The sequence below is a fragment of the Salvelinus alpinus genome, chromosome 6 (genome assembly GCF_045679555.1).
Source record: "Salvelinus alpinus chromosome 6, SLU_Salpinus.1, whole genome shotgun sequence".
Taxonomy (NCBI): Eukaryota; Metazoa; Chordata; class Actinopteri; order Salmoniformes; family Salmonidae; genus Salvelinus; species Salvelinus alpinus.
In genome coordinates, this window is record NC_092091.1 from 90,452,135 (window position 1) to 90,474,634 (window position 22,500).

General features: G+C 43.6%; 1 protein-coding gene across 1 annotated transcript in view; it reads left to right on the plus strand.

Moving 5' to 3' along the window:
- The window catches only part of LOC139579561 (alpha-2C adrenergic receptor-like), a 6,201-nt gene extending 4,484 nt beyond the window's left edge, over positions 1-1,717 (plus strand). Inside the window, exon 3 of the mRNA XM_071408309.1 lies at positions 651-1,717. Coding sequence (XP_071264410.1) covers positions 651-828 — 178 coding nt within the window. The 3' untranslated portion in view covers positions 829-1,717. The remainder of the gene's footprint in view (positions 1-650) is intronic.
- The last annotated feature ends 20,783 nt before the right edge of the window (positions 1,718-22,500 follow it).

Genomic DNA, 22,500 nt, shown 5'->3' on the forward strand with positions numbered 1-22,500 from the left:
TGTGTTTCTGTGTTTCTACTGGTTTCTACTGTGTTTCTACTGATTCTACTGGTTTCTACTGGTTTCTACTTGTTTATACTGATTCTACTGGTTTCTACAGTGTTTCTACTGTTTATTCTGGTTTATACTGGTTTATACTGATTCTAATGGTTTCTACAGTGTTTCTACTGTTTATTCTGGTTTATACTGGTTTATACTGATTCTAATGGTTTCTACTGTGTTTCTACTGATTCTACTGGTTTCTACTGGTTTCTACTCTGTATTTCTACTATGTATTCTACACAGTAATACTGTAATACAAAGTATTCCAAAGCTCCCGAGTTCTGTAACAGCTTTCCCCGTCAGGTAAGAGGAGCAGACACCACTGAGCCAATTATTTGTCTTATATTGCTCGTTGTTTACTTTGAGTTTTTTAGCTTCTTAAGTCATTTGATTGTGTTTGTTTTTACTGCAAGGTCGGTGTGGTGAGTTTTCACTCTAAGGTTGTGTCCATCTACATGTACTAGGGTCCTTTGTAGAGAACAGGGCGGTGGCATTTGGGACGACAACTAAATACTTTTAAAAATGTTTTTTTATTTGACTACAGCCAGGTGGTAGCCAACTGTTAGTTTGATTGATTGATTGATTGATTGTATTTGATCTGCCTACAGCCTGTACGGAGTGTGCCGGGCGCCCTGTGAGATCCCCGAGTCTCTTTTCAAGTTCTTCTTCTGGATAGGCTATGTCAACAGCTCCCTCAACCCTGTCATCTACACCATCTTCAACCAGGACTTCAGACGAGCCTTCCAGAAGATTCTAGTCTGCAAGTCAGCGAAGAGGTCTTTCTGAACGTGGATAGTCCAACAGAATATATTGTAAAGTACATGGACTTATATACAAGTCATGGATGAGGTCTTTCTGAACAGACAGGGATGTGGGTCAATATATGAACATGGAAGAGGTCTTTCTAAACAGACAGGGATGTGGGCCTATATATGAACATGGAAGAGGTCTTTCTAAACAGACAGGGATGTGGGTCAATATATGAACATGGACGAGGTCTTTCTGAACAGACAGGGATGTGGGTCAATATATGAACATGGAAGAGGTCTTTCTAAACAGACAGGGATGTGGGTCAATATATGAACATGGAAGAGGTCTTTCTAAACAGACAGGGATGTGGGTCAATATATGAACATGGGGGAACCTACAGTATATGGATATTTTAGTCCATTACTTTTGACCAGAACCCAGTCATTCAGAAAATACTCTGCAAGTCATGGAGGAGGTCCTCCTGAGAGGAAGTCACATGGACCCTAATGCTTTCTCCAGTCACCTGGACCCTGATGCTTTCTCCAGTCACCTGGACCCTGATGCTTTCTCCAGTCACATGGACCCTAATGCTTTCTCCAGTCACCTGGACCCTGATGCTTTCTCCAGTCACAGGGACCCTGATGCTTTCTCCAGTCACATGGACCCTGATGCTTTCTCCAGTCACATGGACCCTGATGCTTTCTCCAGTCACATGAACCCTGATGCTTTCTCCAGTCACATGAACCCTGATGCTTTCTCCAGTCACATGGACCCTAATGCTTTCTCCAGTCACATGGACCCTGATGCTTTCTCCAGTCACATGGACCCTGATGCTTTCTCCAGTCACATGGACCCTGATGCTTTCTCCAGTCACATGGACCCTGATGCTTTCTCCAGTCACATGGACCCTGATGCTTTCTGCAGTCACAGGGACCCTGATGCTTTCTCCAGTCACATGGACCCTGATGCTTTCTCCAGTCACAGGGACCCTGATGCTTTCTCCAGTCACATGGACCCTGATGCTTTCTCCAGTCACATGGACCCTGATGCTTTCTCCAGTCACATGAACCCTGATGCTTTCTCCAGTCACATGGACCCTGATGCTTTCTCCAGTCACATGGACCCTGATGCTTTCTCCAGTCACATGGACCCTGATGCTTTCTCCAGTCACATGAACCCTGATGCTTTCTCCAGTCACATGGACCCTGGTGCTTTCTCCAGTCACCTGGACCCTGATGCTTTCTCCAGTCACATGGACCCTGATGCTTTCTCCAGTCACATGGACCCTGATGCTTTCTCCAGTCACATGAACCCTGATGCTTTCTCCAGTCACCTGGACCCTGATGCTTTCTCCAGTCACCTGGACCCTGATGCTTTCTCCAGTCACATGGACCCTGATGCTTTCTCCAGTCACATGGACCCTGATGCTTTCTCCAGTCACATGGACCCTGATGCTTTCTCCAGTCACATGAACCCTGATGCTTTCTCCAGTCACCTGGACCCTGATGCTTTCTCCAGTCACCTGGACCCTGATGCTTTCTCCAGTCACCTGGACCCTGATGCTTTCTCCAGTCACCTGGACCCTGATGCTTTCTCCAGTCACATGGACCCTGATGCTTTCTCCAGTCACAGGGACCCTGATGCTTTCTCCAGTCACATGGACCCTGATGCTTTCTCCAGTCACATGAACTTTTGTTATCAGGGAGTCAAACTGAGGACCAAGGACTCTTTTACAGATGAGCCCTGAATTACAGAAATACACACATCAATATAATTACAAAATACAGAAACACATTAACCAGTAATAATGTCCACAATCAGCTTTCTGAATTGACCTAGAGACACCAGAACAAACACATTTAAGACCATTTTGAAAATTGTTCCATAAATAAGGTGCAAGAAAACTAAAATCTGATTTACCTAAGTCAGTAGAGACCAAAGGAATTTCCAGAGTTAACCATCCCTGAGACCAGGTGTGTATGTCTGAATTTTAATAAATATGTACAGTGGGACTTTTTTGTAAAAGGGCTTTATAAATGAAAACATAGCGACTTATTAATCTCTGTGACATCACAGAGGGCCAACCAACTTCCTGGTTAGAGAATGCGGTGATGACATCACAGAGGGCCAACCAACTTCCTGGTTAGAGAATGCAGCGAGGAGTACTAAAATTGTCGGCCGTAATAAAGCGCGGTGTGCTATGATAAACTGCATCTGTCAGCTATAAGGAAGTGCCAGCTGATTTAATATAGATGATGTTGCCGTAGTCTATCCCCTATAGGAACGTCGACTGAATAATCTGCTTTATACTATGTAGCGAGAGGCGTGACCTATTTCTATAAAATAAGCCAATTTTTAGTCTCAGCTTCTTTTACTAACTCATCAATATGCTTTTTCAAAGACAGCTTTTCATCTATCCAGATGCCCAGATATTTGTAAGCAGGGACACGATCAATATGGACACCATCCAAAGGACATTAAATCATCAGAGTTATTTTGACGCTCTCTAGAGAACAACATATAATGAGTTTTACCTGCATTCAATACTAATTTATTTTATTTATTTAACTTTTGTTATCAGGGAGTCAAACTGAGAACCAAGGTCTCTTTTACAGATGAGCCCTGAATTACAGAAATACACACATCAATATATTTACAGAATACAAGCAGAAAGAAAAGCTATATAATAATACTAATTTCAGATCAATAAAGTTTTTCTGTAATAACACTGAAGGCAGACTGTAGTTCAGTTAGAGTCTGGTCAACCGTGGGGACAATAGAATATACAACAGTATCATCGGCATACAAGTCGATATTGTTAATGTAAACGGTAAAAAGTACAGGACCCACAATCGACCCCTGTGGAACACCTTTCGTTATGTCCAGGAAACCTGATTTAACACCATCAGTAGATACACATTGAGTTATATATATCAAGATATGTTTAAACCAGTTACATGCATCCTGGTCTAGGCCAATTAAGGAAAGCTTCTGAATTAGCAGTGAGTGATCAACAGTATCGGAAGCCTTTGACAGGTCAATGAAAAGGCCAGCAGAATGTTTCCCATTATCCATACAGTTAACCACATCATTTACAACTAATATGTGGCTGATCGACCATTAGACTATAGTGACTGATCAACCATTAGACTATAGTGACTGATCAACTGTAGACTATAGTGACTGATCAACCATTAGACTATAGTGACTGATCAACTGTAGACTATAGTGACTGATCAACCATTAGACTATAGTGACTGATCAACTGTAGACTATAGTGACTGATCAACTGTAGACTATAGTGACTGATCAACCATTAGACTATAGTGACTGATCAACTGTAGACTATAGTAACTGATGAACTGTAGACTATAGTGACTGATCAACTGTAGACTATAGTGACTGATCAACTGTAGACTATAGTGACTGATCAACCATTAGACTATAGTGACTGATCAACTGTAGACTATAGTGACTGATCAACCATTAGACTATAGTGACTGATCAACTGTAGACTATAGTGACTGATCAACTGTAGACTATAGTGACTGACCAACTGTAGACTATAGTGACTGATCAACCATTAGACTATAGTGACTGATCAACCATTAGACTATAGTGACTGATCAACTGTAGACTATAGTGACTGATCAACCATTAGACTATAGTGACTGATCAACTGTAGACTATAGTGACTGATCAACTGTAGACTATAGTGACTGATCAACTGTAGACTATAGTGACTGATCAACCATTAGACTATAGTGACTGATCAACTGTAGACTATAGTGACTGATCAACTGTAGACTATAGTGACTGACCAACTGTAGACTATAGTGACTGATCAACCATTAGACTATAGTGACTGATCAACCATTAGACTATAGTGACTGATCAACTGTAGACTATAGTGACTGATCAACCATTAGACTATAGTGACTGATCAACCATTAGACTATAGTGACTGATCAACTGTAGACTATAGTGACTGATCAACTGTAGACTATAGTGACTGACCAACTGTAGACTATAGTGACTGATCAACCATTAGACTATAGTGACTGATCAACCATTAGACTATAGTGACTGATCAACTGTAGACTATAGTGACTGATCAACCATTAGACTATAGTGACTGATCAACCATTAGACTATAGTGACTGATCAACCATTAGACTATAGTGACTGATCAACTGTAGACTATAGTGACTGATCAACCATTAGACTATAGTGACTGATCAACTGTAGACTATAGTGACTGACCAACTGTAGACTATAGTGACTGATCAACCATTAGACTATAGTGACTGATCAACCATTAGACTATAGTGACTGATCAACTGTAGACTATAGTGACTGACCAACTGTAGACTATAGTGACTGATCAACCATTAGACTATAGTGACTGATCAACTGTAGACTATAGTGACTGATCAACCATTAGACTATAGTGACTGATCAACTGTAGACTATAGTGACTGATCAACTGTAGACTATAGTGACTGACCAACTGTAGACTATAGTGACTGATCAACCATTAGACTATAGTGACTGATCAACCATTAGACTATAGTGACTGATCAACTGTAGACTATAGTGACTGATCAACTGTAGACTATAGTGACTGATCAACTGTAGACTATAGTGACTGATCAACCATTAGACTATAGTGACTGATCAACCATTAGACTATAGTGACTGATCAACTGTAGACTATAGTGACTGATCAACCATTAGACTATAGTGACTGATCAACTGTAGACGATAGTGACTGATCAACCATTAGACTATAGTGACTGATCAACCATTAGACTATAGTGACTGATCAACTGTAGACTATAGTGACTGATCAACCATTAGACTATAGTGACTGATCAACTGTAGACTATAGTGACTGATCAACTGTAGACTATAGTGACTGACCAACTGTAGACTATATTGACTGATCAACCATTAGACTATAGTGACTGATCAACTGTAGACTATAGTGACTGATCAACCATTAGACTATAGTAACTGATCAACTGTAGACTATAGTGACTGATCAACCATTAGACTATAGTGACTGATCAACTGTAGACTATAGTGACTGATCAACTGTAGACTATAGTGACTGATCAACCATTAGACTATAGTGACTGATCAACTGTAGACTATAGTGACTGATCAACCATTAGACTATAGTGACTGATCAACTGTAGACTATAGTAACTGATCAACTGTAGACTATAGTGACTGATCAACCATTAGACTATAGTAACTGATCAACCATTAGACTATAGTGACTGATCAACCATTAGACTATAGTGACTGATCAACTGTAGACTATAGTGACTGATCAACTGTAGACTATAGTGACTGATCAACTGTAGACTATAGTGACTGATCAACCATTAGACTATAGTGACTGATCAACCATTAGACTATAGTAACTGATCAACTGTAGACTATAGTGACTGATCAACTGTAGACTATAGTGACTGATCAACCATTAGACTATAGTGACTGATCAACTGTAGACTATAGTGACTGATCAACCATTAGACTATAGTGACTGACCAACCATTAGACTATAGTGACTGATCAACCATTAGACTATAGTGACTGATCAACTGTAGACTATAGTGACTGATCAACCATTAGACTATAGTGACTGACCAACCATTAGACTATAGTGACTGACCAACCATTAGACTATAGTGACTGACCAACCATTAGACTATAGTGACTGATCAACCATTAGACTATAGTGACTGACCAACCATTAGACTATAGTGACTGACCAACCATTAGACTATAGTGACTGATCAACCATTAGACTATAGTGACTGACCAACCATTAGACTATAGTGACTGATCAACCATTAGACTATAGTGACTGACCAACCATTAGACTATAGTGACTGATCAACCATTAGACTATAGTGACTGACCAACCATTAGACTATAGTGACTGATCAACCATTAGACTATATTCCCAAAGCCTGGACATGTTTCTACACAGATCAATACAGATATGGTGTAACTGTTAAACACGTCTAGGTCTGCTGGCAGAATGAAATGCACTGGGATTGTTCCCGGCTTCAGCTTTCAGATATAAAGAAAAGGTTTTAATAAGATTATGGTAAAGTTGGGAGGTTTTTGTCCGGGTATAAAAGAGACGTTGGAGGGAGTGCCACTGAAACATTGTCTATTTATACAGTGACTACAAGCCATGGACTATTGGAGAGAGACATACTAAAACATTGTCTATTTATACAGTGACTACAAGCCATGGACTATTGGAGAGAGACATATTAAAACATTGTCTATTTATACAGTGACTACAAGCCATGGACTGTTGGAGAGAGAACCACTGAAACATTGTCTATTTATACAGTGACTACAAGAATTAGTGGAGAGAGAACCACTAAAACATTGTCTATTTATACAGTGACTACAATAACTATTGGAGAGAGAAACACTGAAACATTGTCTATTTATACAGTGACTACAAGAACTATTGGAGAGAGAAACACTGAAACATTGTCTATTTATACAGTGACTACAAGAATTAGTGGAGAGAGAACCACTAAAACATTGTCTATTTATACAGTGACTACAAGAATTAGTGGAGAGAGAACCAATGAAACATTGTCTATTTATACAGTGACTACAATAACTATTGGAGAGAGAAACACTGAAACATTGTCTATTTATACAGTGACTACAAGAACTATTGGAGAGAGAAACACTGAAACATTGTCTATTTATACAGTGGCTACAAGAACTATTGGAGAGAACCAATGAAACATTGTCTATTTATACAGTGACTACAAGCCATGGTCTATTGCAGAGACTTTAGGTGTCTATACATGCCCAGAGATCAACTCAAATTACACATTGGGTTGCTGTCTACAGGGTGATTACAAGCCATGGACTTCAACAGGGAGCACAGACGGACGGACCGACAGACGACGGACAGACGGACATTGGATCGTAACAATACAAGCTATTGACGTCAACAGGGAGCACAGGCAAACGGACGGACAGAGGGACATTGGACTGTTACAATACAAGCCGTTGACTTCGACAGGAGGCACAGAGGAACGAACAGACGGACGGACAGAGGGACATTGGACTGTTACAATACAAGCCGTTGACTTCAACAGGAGGCACAGAGGAACGAACAGACGGACGGACAGAGGGACATTGGACTGTTACAATACAAGCCGTTGACTTCAACAGGAGGCACAGAGGAACGAACAGACGGACGGACAGAGGGACATTGGTCTGTTACAATACAAGCCGTTGACTTCAACAGGAGGCACAGATGAACGAACAGACGGACGGACAGAGGGACATTGGACTGTTACAATACAAGCCGTTGACTTCAACAGGAGGCACAGAGGAACGAACAGACGGACGGACAGAGGGACATTGGACTGTTACAATACAAGCCGTTGACTTCAACAGGAGGCACAGATGAACGAACAGACGGACGGACAGAGGGACATTGGACTGTTACAATACAAGCCGTTGACTTCGACAGGAGGCACAGAGGAACGAACAGACGGACGGACAGAGGGACATTGGACTGTTACAATACAAGCCGTTGACTTCGACAGGAGGCACAGAGGAACGAACAGACGGACGGACAGAGGGACATTGGACTGTTAGAATACAAGCCGTTGACTTCAACAGGAGGCACAGAGGAACGAACAGACGGACGGACAGAGGGACATTGGACTGTTAGAATACAAGCCGTTGACTTCAACAGGAGGCACAGAGGAACGAACAGACGGACGGACAGAGGGACATTGGACTGTTACAATACAAGCCGTTGACTTCAACAGGAGGCACAGAGGAACGAACAGACGGACGGACAGAGGGACATTGGACTGTTACAATACAAGCCGTTGACTTCAACAGGAGGCACAGAGGAACGAACAGACGGACGGACAGAGGGACATTGGACGGGTACAATACAAGCCATTAACTGGCACTTTGACCAATAGAATTGACTGCTGTCTTCTTATGGCCTTGACAATCCACATACACACGACAGCTGTGACATCACAGCAGACGCACAGTATTTACAGTGGGGAGAACAAGTATTTGATACACTGCCGATTTTGCAGGTTTTCCTACTTACAAAGCATGTCGAGGTCTGTAATTTTTACCATAGGTACACTTCAACTGTGAGAGACGGAATCTAAAACAAAAATCCAGAAAATCACATTGTATGATTTTTAAGTAATTAATTTGCATTTTATTGCATGACATAAGTATTTGATACATCAGAAAAGCAGAACTTAATATTTGGTACAGAAACCTTTGTTTGCAATTACAGAGATCATACGTTTCCTGTAGTTCTTGACCAGGTTTGCACACACTGCAGCAGGGATTTTGGCCCACTCCTCCATACAGACTTTCTCCAGGTCCTTCAGGTTTCGGGGCTGTCGCTGGGCAATACGGACTTTCAGCTCCCTCCAAAGATTTTCTATTGGGTTCAGGTCTGGAGACTGGCTAGGCCACTCCAGGACCTTGAGATGCTTCTTACGGAGCCACTCCTTAGTTGCCCTGGCTGTGTGTTTCGGGTCGTTGTCATGCTGGAAGACCCAGCCACGACCCATCTTCAATGCTCTTACTGAGGGAAGGAGGTTGTTGGCCAAGATCTCGCGATACATGGCCCCATCCATCCTCCCCTCAATACGGTGCAGTCGTCCTGTCCCCTTTGCAGAAAAGCATCCCCAAAGAATGATGTTTCCACCGCCATGCTTCACGGTTGGGATGGTGTTCTTGGGGTTGTACTCATCCTTCTTCTTCCTCCAAACACGGCGAGTGGAGTTTAGACCAAAAAGCTCTATTTTTGTCTCATCAGACCACGTGACCTTCTCCCATTCCTCCTCTGGATCATCCAGATGGTCATTGGCAAACTTCAGACGGGCCTGGACATGCGCTGGCTTGATCAGGGGGACATTGCGTGCGCTGCAGGATTTTAATCCATGACGGCGTAGTGTGTTACTAATGGTTTTCTTTGAGACTGTGCTCCCAGCTCTCTTCAGGTCATTGACCAGGTCCTGCCGTGTAGTTCTGGGCTGATCCCTCACCTTCCTCATGATCATTGATGTCCCACGAGGTGAGATCTTGCATGGAGCCCCAGACCGAGGGTGATTGACCGTCATCTTGAACTTCTTCCATTTTCGAATAATTGCGCCAACAGTTGTTGCCTTCTCACCAAGCTGATTGCCTATTGTCCTGTAGCCCATCCCAGCCTTGTGCAGGTCTACAATTTTATCCCTGATGTCCTTACACAGCTCTCTGGTCTTGGCCATTGTGGAGAGGTTGGAGTCTGTTTGATTAAGTGTGTGGACAGGTGTCTTTTTATACAGGTAACGAGTTCAAACAGGTACAGTTAATACAGGTAATGAGTGGAGAACAGGAGGGCTTCTTAAAGAAAAACGAACAGGTCTGTGAGAGCCGGAATTCTTACTGGTTGGTAGGTGATCAAATACTTATGTCATGCAATAAAATGCAAATTAATTACTTAAAAATCATACAATGTGATTTTCTGAATTTTTGTTTTAGATTCCGTCTCTCACAGTTGAAGTGTACCTATGATAAAAATTACAGACCTCTACATGCTTTATAAGTAGGAAAACCTGCAAAATCGGCAGTGTATCAAATACTTGTTCTCCCCACTGTATCTGTTATACGTACGTTCTCACACACTGAGTGGTTGGTTCCAAAATGGCACCCTATTCCCTATTTAGTGTACTACTTTAGACCAGAGCCCTATGGCACCCTATTCCCTATTTAGTGTACTACTTTAGACCAGAGCCCTATAGCACCCTATTCCCTATTTAGTGTACTACTTTCGACCAGGGCCCATAGGGTTTGATCAGGGCCCATAGGGTTTGACCAGGGCCCATAGGGTTTGACCAGGGCCCACATGGTTTGACCAGGGCCCATAGGGTTTGACCAGGGCCCCGTAGGGTTTGACCAGGGCCCCGTAGGGTTTGACCAGGGCCCATAGGATTTGACCAGGGCCCATAGGGTTTGACCAGGGCCCATAGGGTTTGACCAGGGCCCATAGGGTTTGACCAGGGCCCATAGGGCTTGACCAGGGCCCTTAGGGTTTGACCAGGGCCCATAGGGTTTGACCAGGGCCCATAGGGCTTGACCAGGGCCCATAGAATTTGACCAGGACCCTTAAGGTTTGACCAGGGCCCATAGGGTTTGAACAGGGCCCATAGTGTTTGACCAGGGCCCATAGGGTTTGACCAGGGACCCGTAGGGTTTGACTAGGGCCCATAGGGTTTGACCAGGGCCCTTAAGGTTTGACCAGAGCCCATAGGGTTTGACCAGGGCTCTGGTCAAAGGTAGGTCACTACTCAGGGATTAGGGTGGCATTTGGAACTGACCCACCTACTATAATGTGATTTTGGTGACTTTGGGACTAAAGAGCTCGTTTGCTAACTGTCTCAGTCGATAGCAACAAAAGATGTTTATGTCTTATAAACAACATAAATTCACCCAAATCATGTTCCATTATTAATACTTCTAGTGTTCTACCCTCAGCAGTGAAGAAAAGGGCCCCTCCATATTCCCTCTGGGCCCTGGTCCAAAGCAGTGCACTCCATATTCCCTATGGGCCCTGGTCCAAAGCAGTGCACTACATATTCTCTCTGGGCCCTGGTCCAAAGCAGTGCACTACATATTCCCTATGGGCCCTGGTCCAAAGCAGTGCACTACATATTGAATAGGGGCCCTGGTCCAAAGTAGTGCACTCCATATTCCCTCTGGGCCCTGGTCCAAAGCAGTGCACTACATATTCCCTATGGGCCCTGGTCCAAAGCAGTGCACTACATATTGAATAGGGGCCCTGGTCCAAAGCAGTGCACTACATATTCCCTATGGGCCCTGGTCCAAAGCAGTGCACTACATATTCCCTATGGGCCCTGGTCCAAAGCAGTGCACACCATATTCCCTATGGGCCCTGGTCCAAAGCAGTGCACACCATATTCCCTATGGGCCCTGGTCCAAAGCAGTGCACTACATATTCCCTATGGGCCCTGGTCCAAAGCAGTGCACTACATATTCCCTCTGGGCCCTGGTCCAAAGCAGTGCACTACATATTCCCTCTGGGCCCTGGTCCAAAGCAGTGCACTCCATATTGAATAGGGGCCCTGGTCCAAAGCAGTGCACTACATATTGAATAGGGGCCCTGGTCCAAAGCAGTGCACTACATATTGAATAGGGGGTCATTTGCAACCTGCTCTCACAGTCTCACGTCGGAATTAGACGTTCATCCATGTTTCCCAGACGTCACATTTTGAAGTGTTTGGTTACCTCGTACTTTATCGTTCGAAGGTTAAGGTTGACTTGCCTAGTTAAATAATGGTTAAATAAAAATGAATTAAAATTAAATGTTAGGCATTAACTCCTAATTCTTCAGGTTTAGTCATTAACTCCTAATTCTTAAGGTTTAATCATTTAACTCCTAATTCTTAAGGTTTAGTCATTAACTCCTAATTCTTAAGGTTTAGTCATTAACTCCTAATTCTTCAGGTTTAATCATTACCTCCTGTATCGTAAGGTTTAATCATTAACTCCTAATTCTTAAGGTTTAGTCATTAACTCCTAATTCTTAAGGTTTAGTCATAAACTCCTAATTCTTCAGGTTTAGGCATTAACTCCTAAGCCTAGTGGGCAGTTTCCACATCTTCTCCTCAGACATGGGTGAACGTCGAATACCAATTTGTATCGACGGAATGTTAATGATTCTGCTCTCCTCTGTTGAAACCAAATGGAATAAGCTACTGTTCAGTGTGTGTCTGTGTGTGTGCACTGTGTGTGTGCGCTGTGTTTGTGCGTGTGTGAGAGAGAAAGGGTGAGAGATTGAGCGTGTGAGAGAGAGAGAGAGAGAGAGGGTGAGTAAGTGTTTTCAGAATGTGAGTTTCGCCTTCTCCAAGCTGCTAGATGAAATGTGTGTGTGTGTGTCAGTGTGTTTGCGTACGACTCCAGTGTGTGTGTGTATCTGAGCGTGCGACTGCGGTGTGTGTATGTGAGTGTCCGTGCGACTGCAGTGTGTGTGTGTGTGTGTGTGTGTGTGTGTGTGTGTGTGTGTGTGTGTGTGTGTGTGTGTGTGTGTGTGTGTGTGTGTGTGTGTGTGTGTGTGTGTGTGTGTGTGTGTGTGTGTGTGTGTGTGTGTCTGTGCGACTGCTGTGTGTGTGTGTGTCTGTGCGACTGCTGTGTGTGTGTGTGTCTGTGCGACTGCTGTGTGTGAGTGTGAGTGTCTGTGCGACTGCTGTGTGTGTGTGTGAGTGTGAGTGTCTGTGCGACTGCTGTGTGTGTGTGTGTGAGTGTCCGTGCAACTTCAGTGTGTGAGGCTGAGAACTGCTTACCACTCTCTGGGGAGCGTCTGTATCAGTGTGTGTGGATCTTAGGTGAGTGTGTGTGTTAGTGTGTGTGAATGTGTGTGTGCCTGTTAGTGTGTGTGTGTGTGTGTGTGTCTGTTAGTGTGTGTGTGTGTCTCTCTCTGGAGAGGGAATGCATCAGTGGAGGAGTCTAAACTCCTATTCTGTGACTCTCAATTTATCATCCTATTGTCATCAAAGATCTCTCTCTCTCTCTCTTTCTCTCCCTCCCTCTCTATCCTCTCTCTTTCTCTCCCTCCCTCTCTATCTCCCTCTCCCTCTCTCCCTCTCTCTCTCCCTATGACTCTATCCTCTCTCTCTCTCTCTCTCTCTCTCTAGCGCTCTCTCTCTCAACCTAAATGCCATGAAACAATGATATATCTTTAAATACTTCTATCGATAGCTATAGTGAATTTATTTATTTATTTGTGTCAAGATCTAGACACTGTTGTAATGTATCCCCTTGTATATTTAACAGTGCCATTACCTTATAGGATGTGTCACAAATTGCACCCTTTTCCTTACATAGTGCACTACTTTAGCAAAACGTATAAGGAATAGTGTGCTGTTTGTAAGGCCTCCGTTGTCTAACTACAAGTATAATCACAATATGTTGTCAAATTAAAATGAGGAATAAATATCTTGTTTTGTATTCCAGAATAATGAATACTGCTTTTCGATTTGATGTTCAAGTCCACATAAAGCTTTGTTTTTTTTTGTCACTTTTGTATCGTCTTGTAATAATAGGTCTGTATCCCAAATGGCATGCTGTTCCCTATATAGCGCACTACTTTTGACCAGGACCCATAGAGGTTCTGAGCTCTGGATTACAGGTCCAAAAGTAGTGCTCTATATAGGCAATGGGGTACCAATTTCGGACTGGTATTTTTTTCAGAAGCGACTGACTGAGTGTGGAGTCTGAGAGAGTTGGCCTCAAGCACAGGTGAAATAAAGAAGACATGAATAAATAAAAAAGTTTGACTCTGGAACATCAGCTATCCATTAATGGTCGCTCACGGCTCAGTCTAATGACGTATCCCGTATGTGCACTACTTTTGACGAGGGAACTGAGGCTCAAATGTGGCCCTCAAGGAACTGGTCCAAAGTAGTGCACTATATAGGGAATAGGGTGCCGTTTGAGACAAATACTTACAAGGTTTTGGGTTGCACTACTGATACTACATAAACTACATATACTACATTTACATTTACATTTAAGTCATTTAGCAGACGCTCTTATACAGATACTACAGAAACTACTTATACTACAGATACTACAGATACTACAGATAATAGAGATACTACTGATACCACAGATACTACTGATACTACATATACAACAAATATTACATATACTAGAGATACTACTGATACTACAAATACTAAAGATAATACAGCTACTACAGATACTAGTGATAATACAGATACAACTGATACAACAGATATTACAAATACTACATATATTACAGATACGACAGAAACTACTGATAATACAGATACTACAGATACTATGAATACTACAGATACTACATATACTACAAATACTACTGAAAATACAGATACAACAGATATTACAAATACTACATATATTACAGATACTACTGATAATACAGATACTACAGATACTATGAATAGTACAGATACTACATATACTACAAATACTACTGATAATACAGATACTACTGATACTGCAGATAATACTGAAACTAAAGTTACTACATATACTACTGAAACTAAAGATATTACAGATAATACTGATACTACAGATACTACTGATACTAAAGGCACTACACATACTACAGATACTACTGATACTACATATATTGCAGATACTACTGATACTACAGATATTACAGATACTACTGATACTACAGATTCTAATGATACTACTGACACTACAGATACTATAAATACTACAGATACTACATATACTTCAAATACTACTGATAATACAGATACAACTGATACAACAGATATTACAAATACTACCTATATTACAGATACTACAGATACTACTGATAATACAGATACTACATATACTATGAATAGTACAGATACTACATATACTACAAATACTACTGATAATACAGATACTACTGATACTGCAGATAATACTGAAACTAAAGTTACTACATATACTACTGATACTGAAGATATTACAGATAATACTGATACTACAGATATTACAGACACCACTGATACTACAGAAAATATAGATAAAACTGATACTACAGATAGTGCAGATACTACAGATACTACTGATACTACAGATATTACAGATACTACTGATACTACAGATTCTAATGATACTACTGACACTACAGATACTACAGACAATACAGATACTAAATATACTACTGATATTACAGATAACACTGATACTACAGACACTACTGCTACTACAGATACTACTGATACTACAGATAGTACAGATACTAATGATACGACTGATACTACAGATACTAATGATACGACTGATACTACAGATACTACTGACACTAACGAAACTACAGATACTACAGATAATACTGATATTACATATATTACAGATACTAAAGATAATACTGATATTACAGATACTACAGATATTACTGATACGACAGATATTACTGATACTACAGATACTACAGATAACACTGATACTAGAGATACTACAGATATTACAGATACTACTGATAATACTGATACTGCTGATACTACAGACACTACAAATACTACAGACAGTACACATACTACAGATAATTATACTACAGCTATTACTGATACTACTGATACTAAAAATACTACAGATACTACATATACTACAGATAATTATACTACAGATATTACTGATACTACAGCTACTACTGATACTACAGCTGCTACTTATACTACATATACTACAGATATTACTGATACTACAGATACTACAGATACTACCGATACTACAGATACTACTGATACTACAGATACTACCGATACTACAGATACTACCGATACTACATATACTACAGATACTACTGATACTACATATACTACAGATACTACTGATACTACCGATACTACAGATACTACAGATACTACCGATACTACTGATACTACAGATACTACTGATACTACATATACTACAGATACTACTGATACTACCGATACTACAGATACTACTGATACTACAGATACTACCGATACTACAGATACTACCGATACTACTGATACTACAGATACTACTGATACTACATATACTACAGATACTACTGATACTACCGATACTACAGATACTACTGATACTACAGATACTACTGATACTACATATACTACAGATACTACTGATACTACCGATACTACAGATACTACTGATACTACAGATACTACTGATACTACATATACTACAGATACTACTGATACTACCGATACTACTGATACTACATATACTACAGATACTACTGATACTACCGATACTACTGATACTACAGATAATACAGACAATACTGCTACTACAGATACTACTGATACTACAGATATTATAGATACTAGGACCATGCCTCAGGACTACCTAGCCTGATGACTCCTTGCTGTCCCCAGTGGCTAGGAAAAACTCCCTAGAAAGGCCAAAACCTAGGAAGAAACCTAGAGAGGAACCAGGCTATGAGGGGTGGCCAGTCCTCTTCTGGCTGTGCCGGGTGGAGATTATAACAGAACATGGCCAAGATGTTCAAATGTTCATAGATGACCAGCAGGGTCAAATAATAATAATCACAGTGGATGTCGAGGGTGCAACAGGTCAGCAACTCAGGAGTAAATGTCAGTTGGCTTTTCATAGCCGATCATTCAGAGTATCTCTACCGCTCCTGCGGTCTCTAGAGAGTTGAAAACAGCAGGTCTGGGACAGGTAGCACGTCCGGTGAACAGGTCAGGGTTCCATAGCCGCAGGCAGAACAGTTGAAACTGGAGCAGCAGCACGGCCAGGTGGACTGGGGACAGCAAGGAGTCATCAGGCCAGGTAGTCCTGAGGCATGGTCCTAGTATCTGTAATATCTGTAGTATCAGTAGTATCTGTAGTAGCAGTAGAGTCTGTAGTATCTGTAGTGTCTTTAGCATCAGTATTATCTCTAGAATCAGTCATATCTGTAGGTTCAGTAGTATCTGCAGTATAAGTGGTATCTGTAGTAACAGTAGTATCTGTAGTAACAGTAGTATCTGTAGTATAAGTAGTATCAGTAACATCTGCAGTATCAGTACTATCTGTAGTATCTGTAATATCTCTAGTCTCAGTAGTATCTGTAGTATCTGTAGTTTCAGCAGTATCAGTATTATCGCTCATATGCACACACACACAGACACACAGACACACAGACACACACACACACACACACACACACACACACACACACACACACACACACACACACACACACACACACACACACACACACACACACACACACACACACACACACACACACACACACACACACACACACACACAGACAGGGACTCTAATAAATTGAGTTATTTATCCTCTGAAAGCTGCCATCGCCGTAACACTTCAGTGAATCCTGTCATTCTGTCTCTCTGGGTCTTTACAGTCTTCTCTTCAACCCCCTATTCTACCCTCTATCTCCATCCTCTCCCTCTTCTTCCTCCTCTTCTACCCTCTATCTCCATCCTCTCCCTCTTCTTCCTCCTCTATCTTCCCTCTATCCTCCCCCTCTGCCTCTCCATCATCTATACTACTGGTTTATCTCTCCATCTATAATACTGGTTTATCTCTCCATCTATAATACTGGTTTATATCTCCATCATCTATACTACTGGTTTATCTCTCCATCTATAATACTGGTTTATCTCTCCATCATCTATAATACTGGTTTATCTCTCCATCTATAATACTGGTGTATCTCTCCATCTATAATACTGGTTTATCTCTCCATCATCTATAATACTGGTTTATCTCTCCATCATCTATAATACTGGTTTATATCTCCATCATCTATACTACTGGTTTATCTCTCCATCTATAATACTGGTTTATCTCTCCATCATCTATAATACTGGTTTATCTCTCCATCTATAATACTGGTGTATCTCTCCATCTATAATACTGGTTTATCTCTCCATCATCTATAATACTGGTTTATCTCTCCATCATCTATAATACTGGTTTACCTCTCCATCATCTATAATACTGGTTTATCTCTCCATCTATAATACTGGTGTATCTCTCCATCTATAATACTGGTTTATCTCTCCATCATCTATAATACTGGTTTATCTCTCCATCTATAATACTGGTTTATCTCTCCATCTATAATACTGGTTTATCTCTCCATCTATAATACTGGTTTATATCTCCATCATCTATAATACTGGTTTATCTCTCCATCAGAGAGAGAGAGAGAGAGAGAGAGAGAGGTAGGTAGGAGAGGAGAAAAGATGAGAGGGGCAGAGGAAAGGAGAGGAAAGTAGGTGAGATGAGATGAGAGGAGTATGGAGGAGAGGATAAGAGGTGAGAGGGAGTGAAGAGGACAGGAGAGGACATGAGAGTTGTGCTTGAAAAGGAGGAGGATGAAGAGGACAGGAGAAGGGTGAAGAGGAGTGGAGTGTCTTCTTCTCTTCCTCTCTCTCTGTTATAGATATTACTGTTCTATCCCAGTAGCCAGAATTGGCTTCCTCTCATCATACCAAGTTCAAGTGGCACCCTTTCCCCTACATACCAAGTGGCACCCTTTCCCCTACTTACCAAGTGGCACTCTTTCCCCTACATACCAAGTGGCACCCTTTCCCCTACATACCAAGTGGCACCCTTCCCCCTACATACCAAGTGGCACCCTATCCCCTACATACCAAGTGGCACCCTTTCCCCTACATACCAAGTGGCACCCTTTCCCCTACATACCAAGTGGCACCCTATCCCCTACATACCAAGTGGCACCCTATCCCCTACATACCAAGTGGCACCCTTCCCCCTACATACCAGGTGGCACGCTTTCCCCTACATACCAAGTGGCACCCTTTCCCCTACATACCAAGTGGCACCCTTCCCCCTACATACCAAGTGGCACCCTATCCCCTACATACCAAGTGGCACCCTTTCCCCTACATACCAAGTGACACACTTTCCCCTACATACCAAGTGGCACCCTTTCCCCTACATACCAGGTGGCACCCTATCCCCTACATACCAAGTGGCACCCTATCCCCTACATACCAGGTGTCACCCTTTCCCCTACATACAAAGTGGCACCATTTCCCCTACATACCAAGTGCCACCCTTTCCCCTACATACCAAGTGGCACCCTTTCCTCTACATACCAAGTGGCACCCTTTCCCCTACATACCAAGTGGCACCCTTTCCGCTACATACCAAGTGGCACCCTATCCCCTACATACCAAGTGGCACCCTATCCCCTACATACCAAGTGGCACCCTATCCCCTACATACCAAGTGCCACCCTTTCCCCTACATACTAAGTGGCACCCTTTCCCCTACATACCAAGTGGCACCCTATCCCCTACATACCAAGTGGCACCCTATCCCCTACATACCAGGTGGCACCCTTTCCCCTAATTACCAAGGGGCACCCTTCCCCCTACATACCAAGTGGCACCCTATCCCCTACATACCAAGTGTCACCCTATCCCCTACATACCAAGTGTCACCCTATCCCCTACATACCAGGTGGCACCCTTTCCCCTACATACCAAGGGGCACCCTTCCCCCTACATACCAGGTGGCACCTTTTCCCCTACATACCAAGTGGCACCCTTCCCCCTACATACCAAGTGGCACCCTTTCCCCTTCCATCCAAGGGGAACCCTTTCCCCTACATACCAGGTGGCACCCTTCCCCCTACATACCAAGTGGCACCCTTCCCCCTACATACCAAGTGGCACCCTATCCCCTACATACCAAGTGGCACCCTTTCCCCTACATACCAAGTGGCACCCTATCCCCTACATACCAAGTGGCACCCTTTCCCCTACATACCAAGTGGCACCCTATCCCCTACATACCAAGTGGCACCATTTCCCCTACATACCAAGTGGCACCCTTTCCCCTACATACCAAGTGGCACCCTTTCTCCTACATACCATGTGGCACCCTTTCCCCTACATACCAAGTGGCACCCTTTCCCCTACATACCAAGTGGCACCCTATCCCCTACATACCAAGTGGCACCCTTTCCCCTACATACCAAGTGGCACCCTTTCCCCTACATACCAAGTGGCACCCTATCCCCTACATACCAAGTGCCACCCTATCCCCTACATACCAAGTGGCACCCTATCCCCTACATACCAAGTGGCACCCTATCCCCTACATACCAAGTGCCACCCTATCCCCTACATACCAGGTGGCACCCTTTCCCCTACATACCAAGTGGCACCCTTTCCCCTACATACCAAGTGGCACCCTTCCCCCTACATACCAGGTGGCACCCTTTCCCCTAATTACCAAGGGGCACCCTATCCCCTACATACCAGGTGGCACCCTTTCCCCTACATACCAAGGGGCACCCTTTCCCCTACATACCAGGTGGCACCCTTTCCCCTACATACCAAGTGGCACCCTTCCCCCTACATACCAAGTGGCACCCTTTCCCCTTCCATCCAAGGGGCACCCTTTCCCCTACATACCAGGTGGCACCCTTCCCCCTACATACCAAGTGGCACCCTTCCCCCTACATACCAAGTGGCACCCTATCCCCTACATACCAAGTGGCACCCTATCCCCTACATACCAAGTGGCACCCTTTCCCCTACATACCAGGTGGCACCCTTCCCCCTACATACCAGGTGGCACCCTATCCCCTACATACCAGGTGGCACCCTTTCCCCTACATACCAAGTGGCACCCTATCCCCTACATACCAAGTGGCACCCTTTCCCCTACATACCAAGTGGCACCCTTCCCCCTACATACCAGGTGGCACCCTATCCCCTACATAGTGCACTACCTTGGACCAGATCAGTGGCCTGTGGGTGTACGGTGGGGGGCTGAACGTCACGGATGGTGTAGTGACTCTGACCTGGGATGCACTCAACTCTCCATGACCCTTCTCCTTCCCCTTCCTTAGAATCTGTCTCGGCCAATTAGAAGCCGGTCGGATGAGCGCTTGACGTGCGGAAGGAGTAGCATCGTGACGGTCAGTGATGGACAACGTCTGTATGAGTAAATTGCCTGAAGAGATGTGATGCTTTTCTCTGAAGTCCTTGAGGCATCAAAGTTTCCCCTAAGGCTGCATCCCAAACAGAGCCCTATTCCCTATATAATGTGATACTTTTAACCAGGTCCCTGTGAGCCCTACTGTCCCTGTGAGTCCTACTGTCCCTGTGAGCCCTCTGGTCCCTGTGAGCCCTCTGGTCCCTGTGAGCCCTCTGGTCCCTGTGAGCCCTCTGGTCCCTGTGAGTCCTCTGGTCCCTGTGAGCCCTCTGGTCCCTGTGAGCCCTCTGGTCCCTGTGAGCCCTCTGGTCCCTGTGAGCCCTCTGGTCCCTGTGAGCCCTCTGGTCCCTGTGAGCCCTCTGGTCCCTGTGAGTCCTCTGGTCCCTGTGAGCCCTCTGGTCCCTGTGAGTCCTATGGTCCCTGTGAGCCCTCTGGTCCCTGTGAGCCCTCTGGTCCCTGTGAGCCCTCTGGTCCCTGTGAGCCCTCTGGTCCCTGTGAGTCCTCTGGTCCCTGTGAGCCCTCTGGTCCCTGTGAGCCCTCTGGTCCCTGTGAGCCCTCTGGTCCCTGTGAGTCCTCTGGTCTCTGTGAGCCCTCTGGTTCCTGTGAGTCCTATGGTCCCTGTGAGCCCTCTGGTCCCTGTGAGCCCTATGGTAGTGCACTATACAGGGAATAGGGTTCCATAGGGCCTGGTCTAAAGTAGTGCACTATATAGGGAATATGGTGCTATTTGGGAAGCAGAAAGTTTCCCTAAGTCTAAGTGACTTGACCGAGCATTTAGGAATGTTAAGGTTTTTAGGAAGAGGGGGGAGGAGAGGAGGGTGGGGGGGGGGGTTCCAGGAAGTGAAGGCGTTGAGTCTTCAGGGCTTGTAGAAATCACATCAGATCACATCAGAGAAATGTCAGTGTCTCGTCAGCTTCCATGGGGGTATTAATGAATAAAATGTAACTGACGATAACTCTGCCAGTCTACGTAGCCCTTCATATACCACCCTGAGGTTTTCCTGAGCAAGTGACTGGACCAGGAAAACCACTGGGCCACATGTGAACTTACACAATGCTTTCCATCTAAAGATATTTGGATTAAACTATATCACAATAGACAGGGCTCTGGTCATCAGTAGTGAACTATGTCACAATAGACAGGGCTCTGGTCATCAGTAGTGA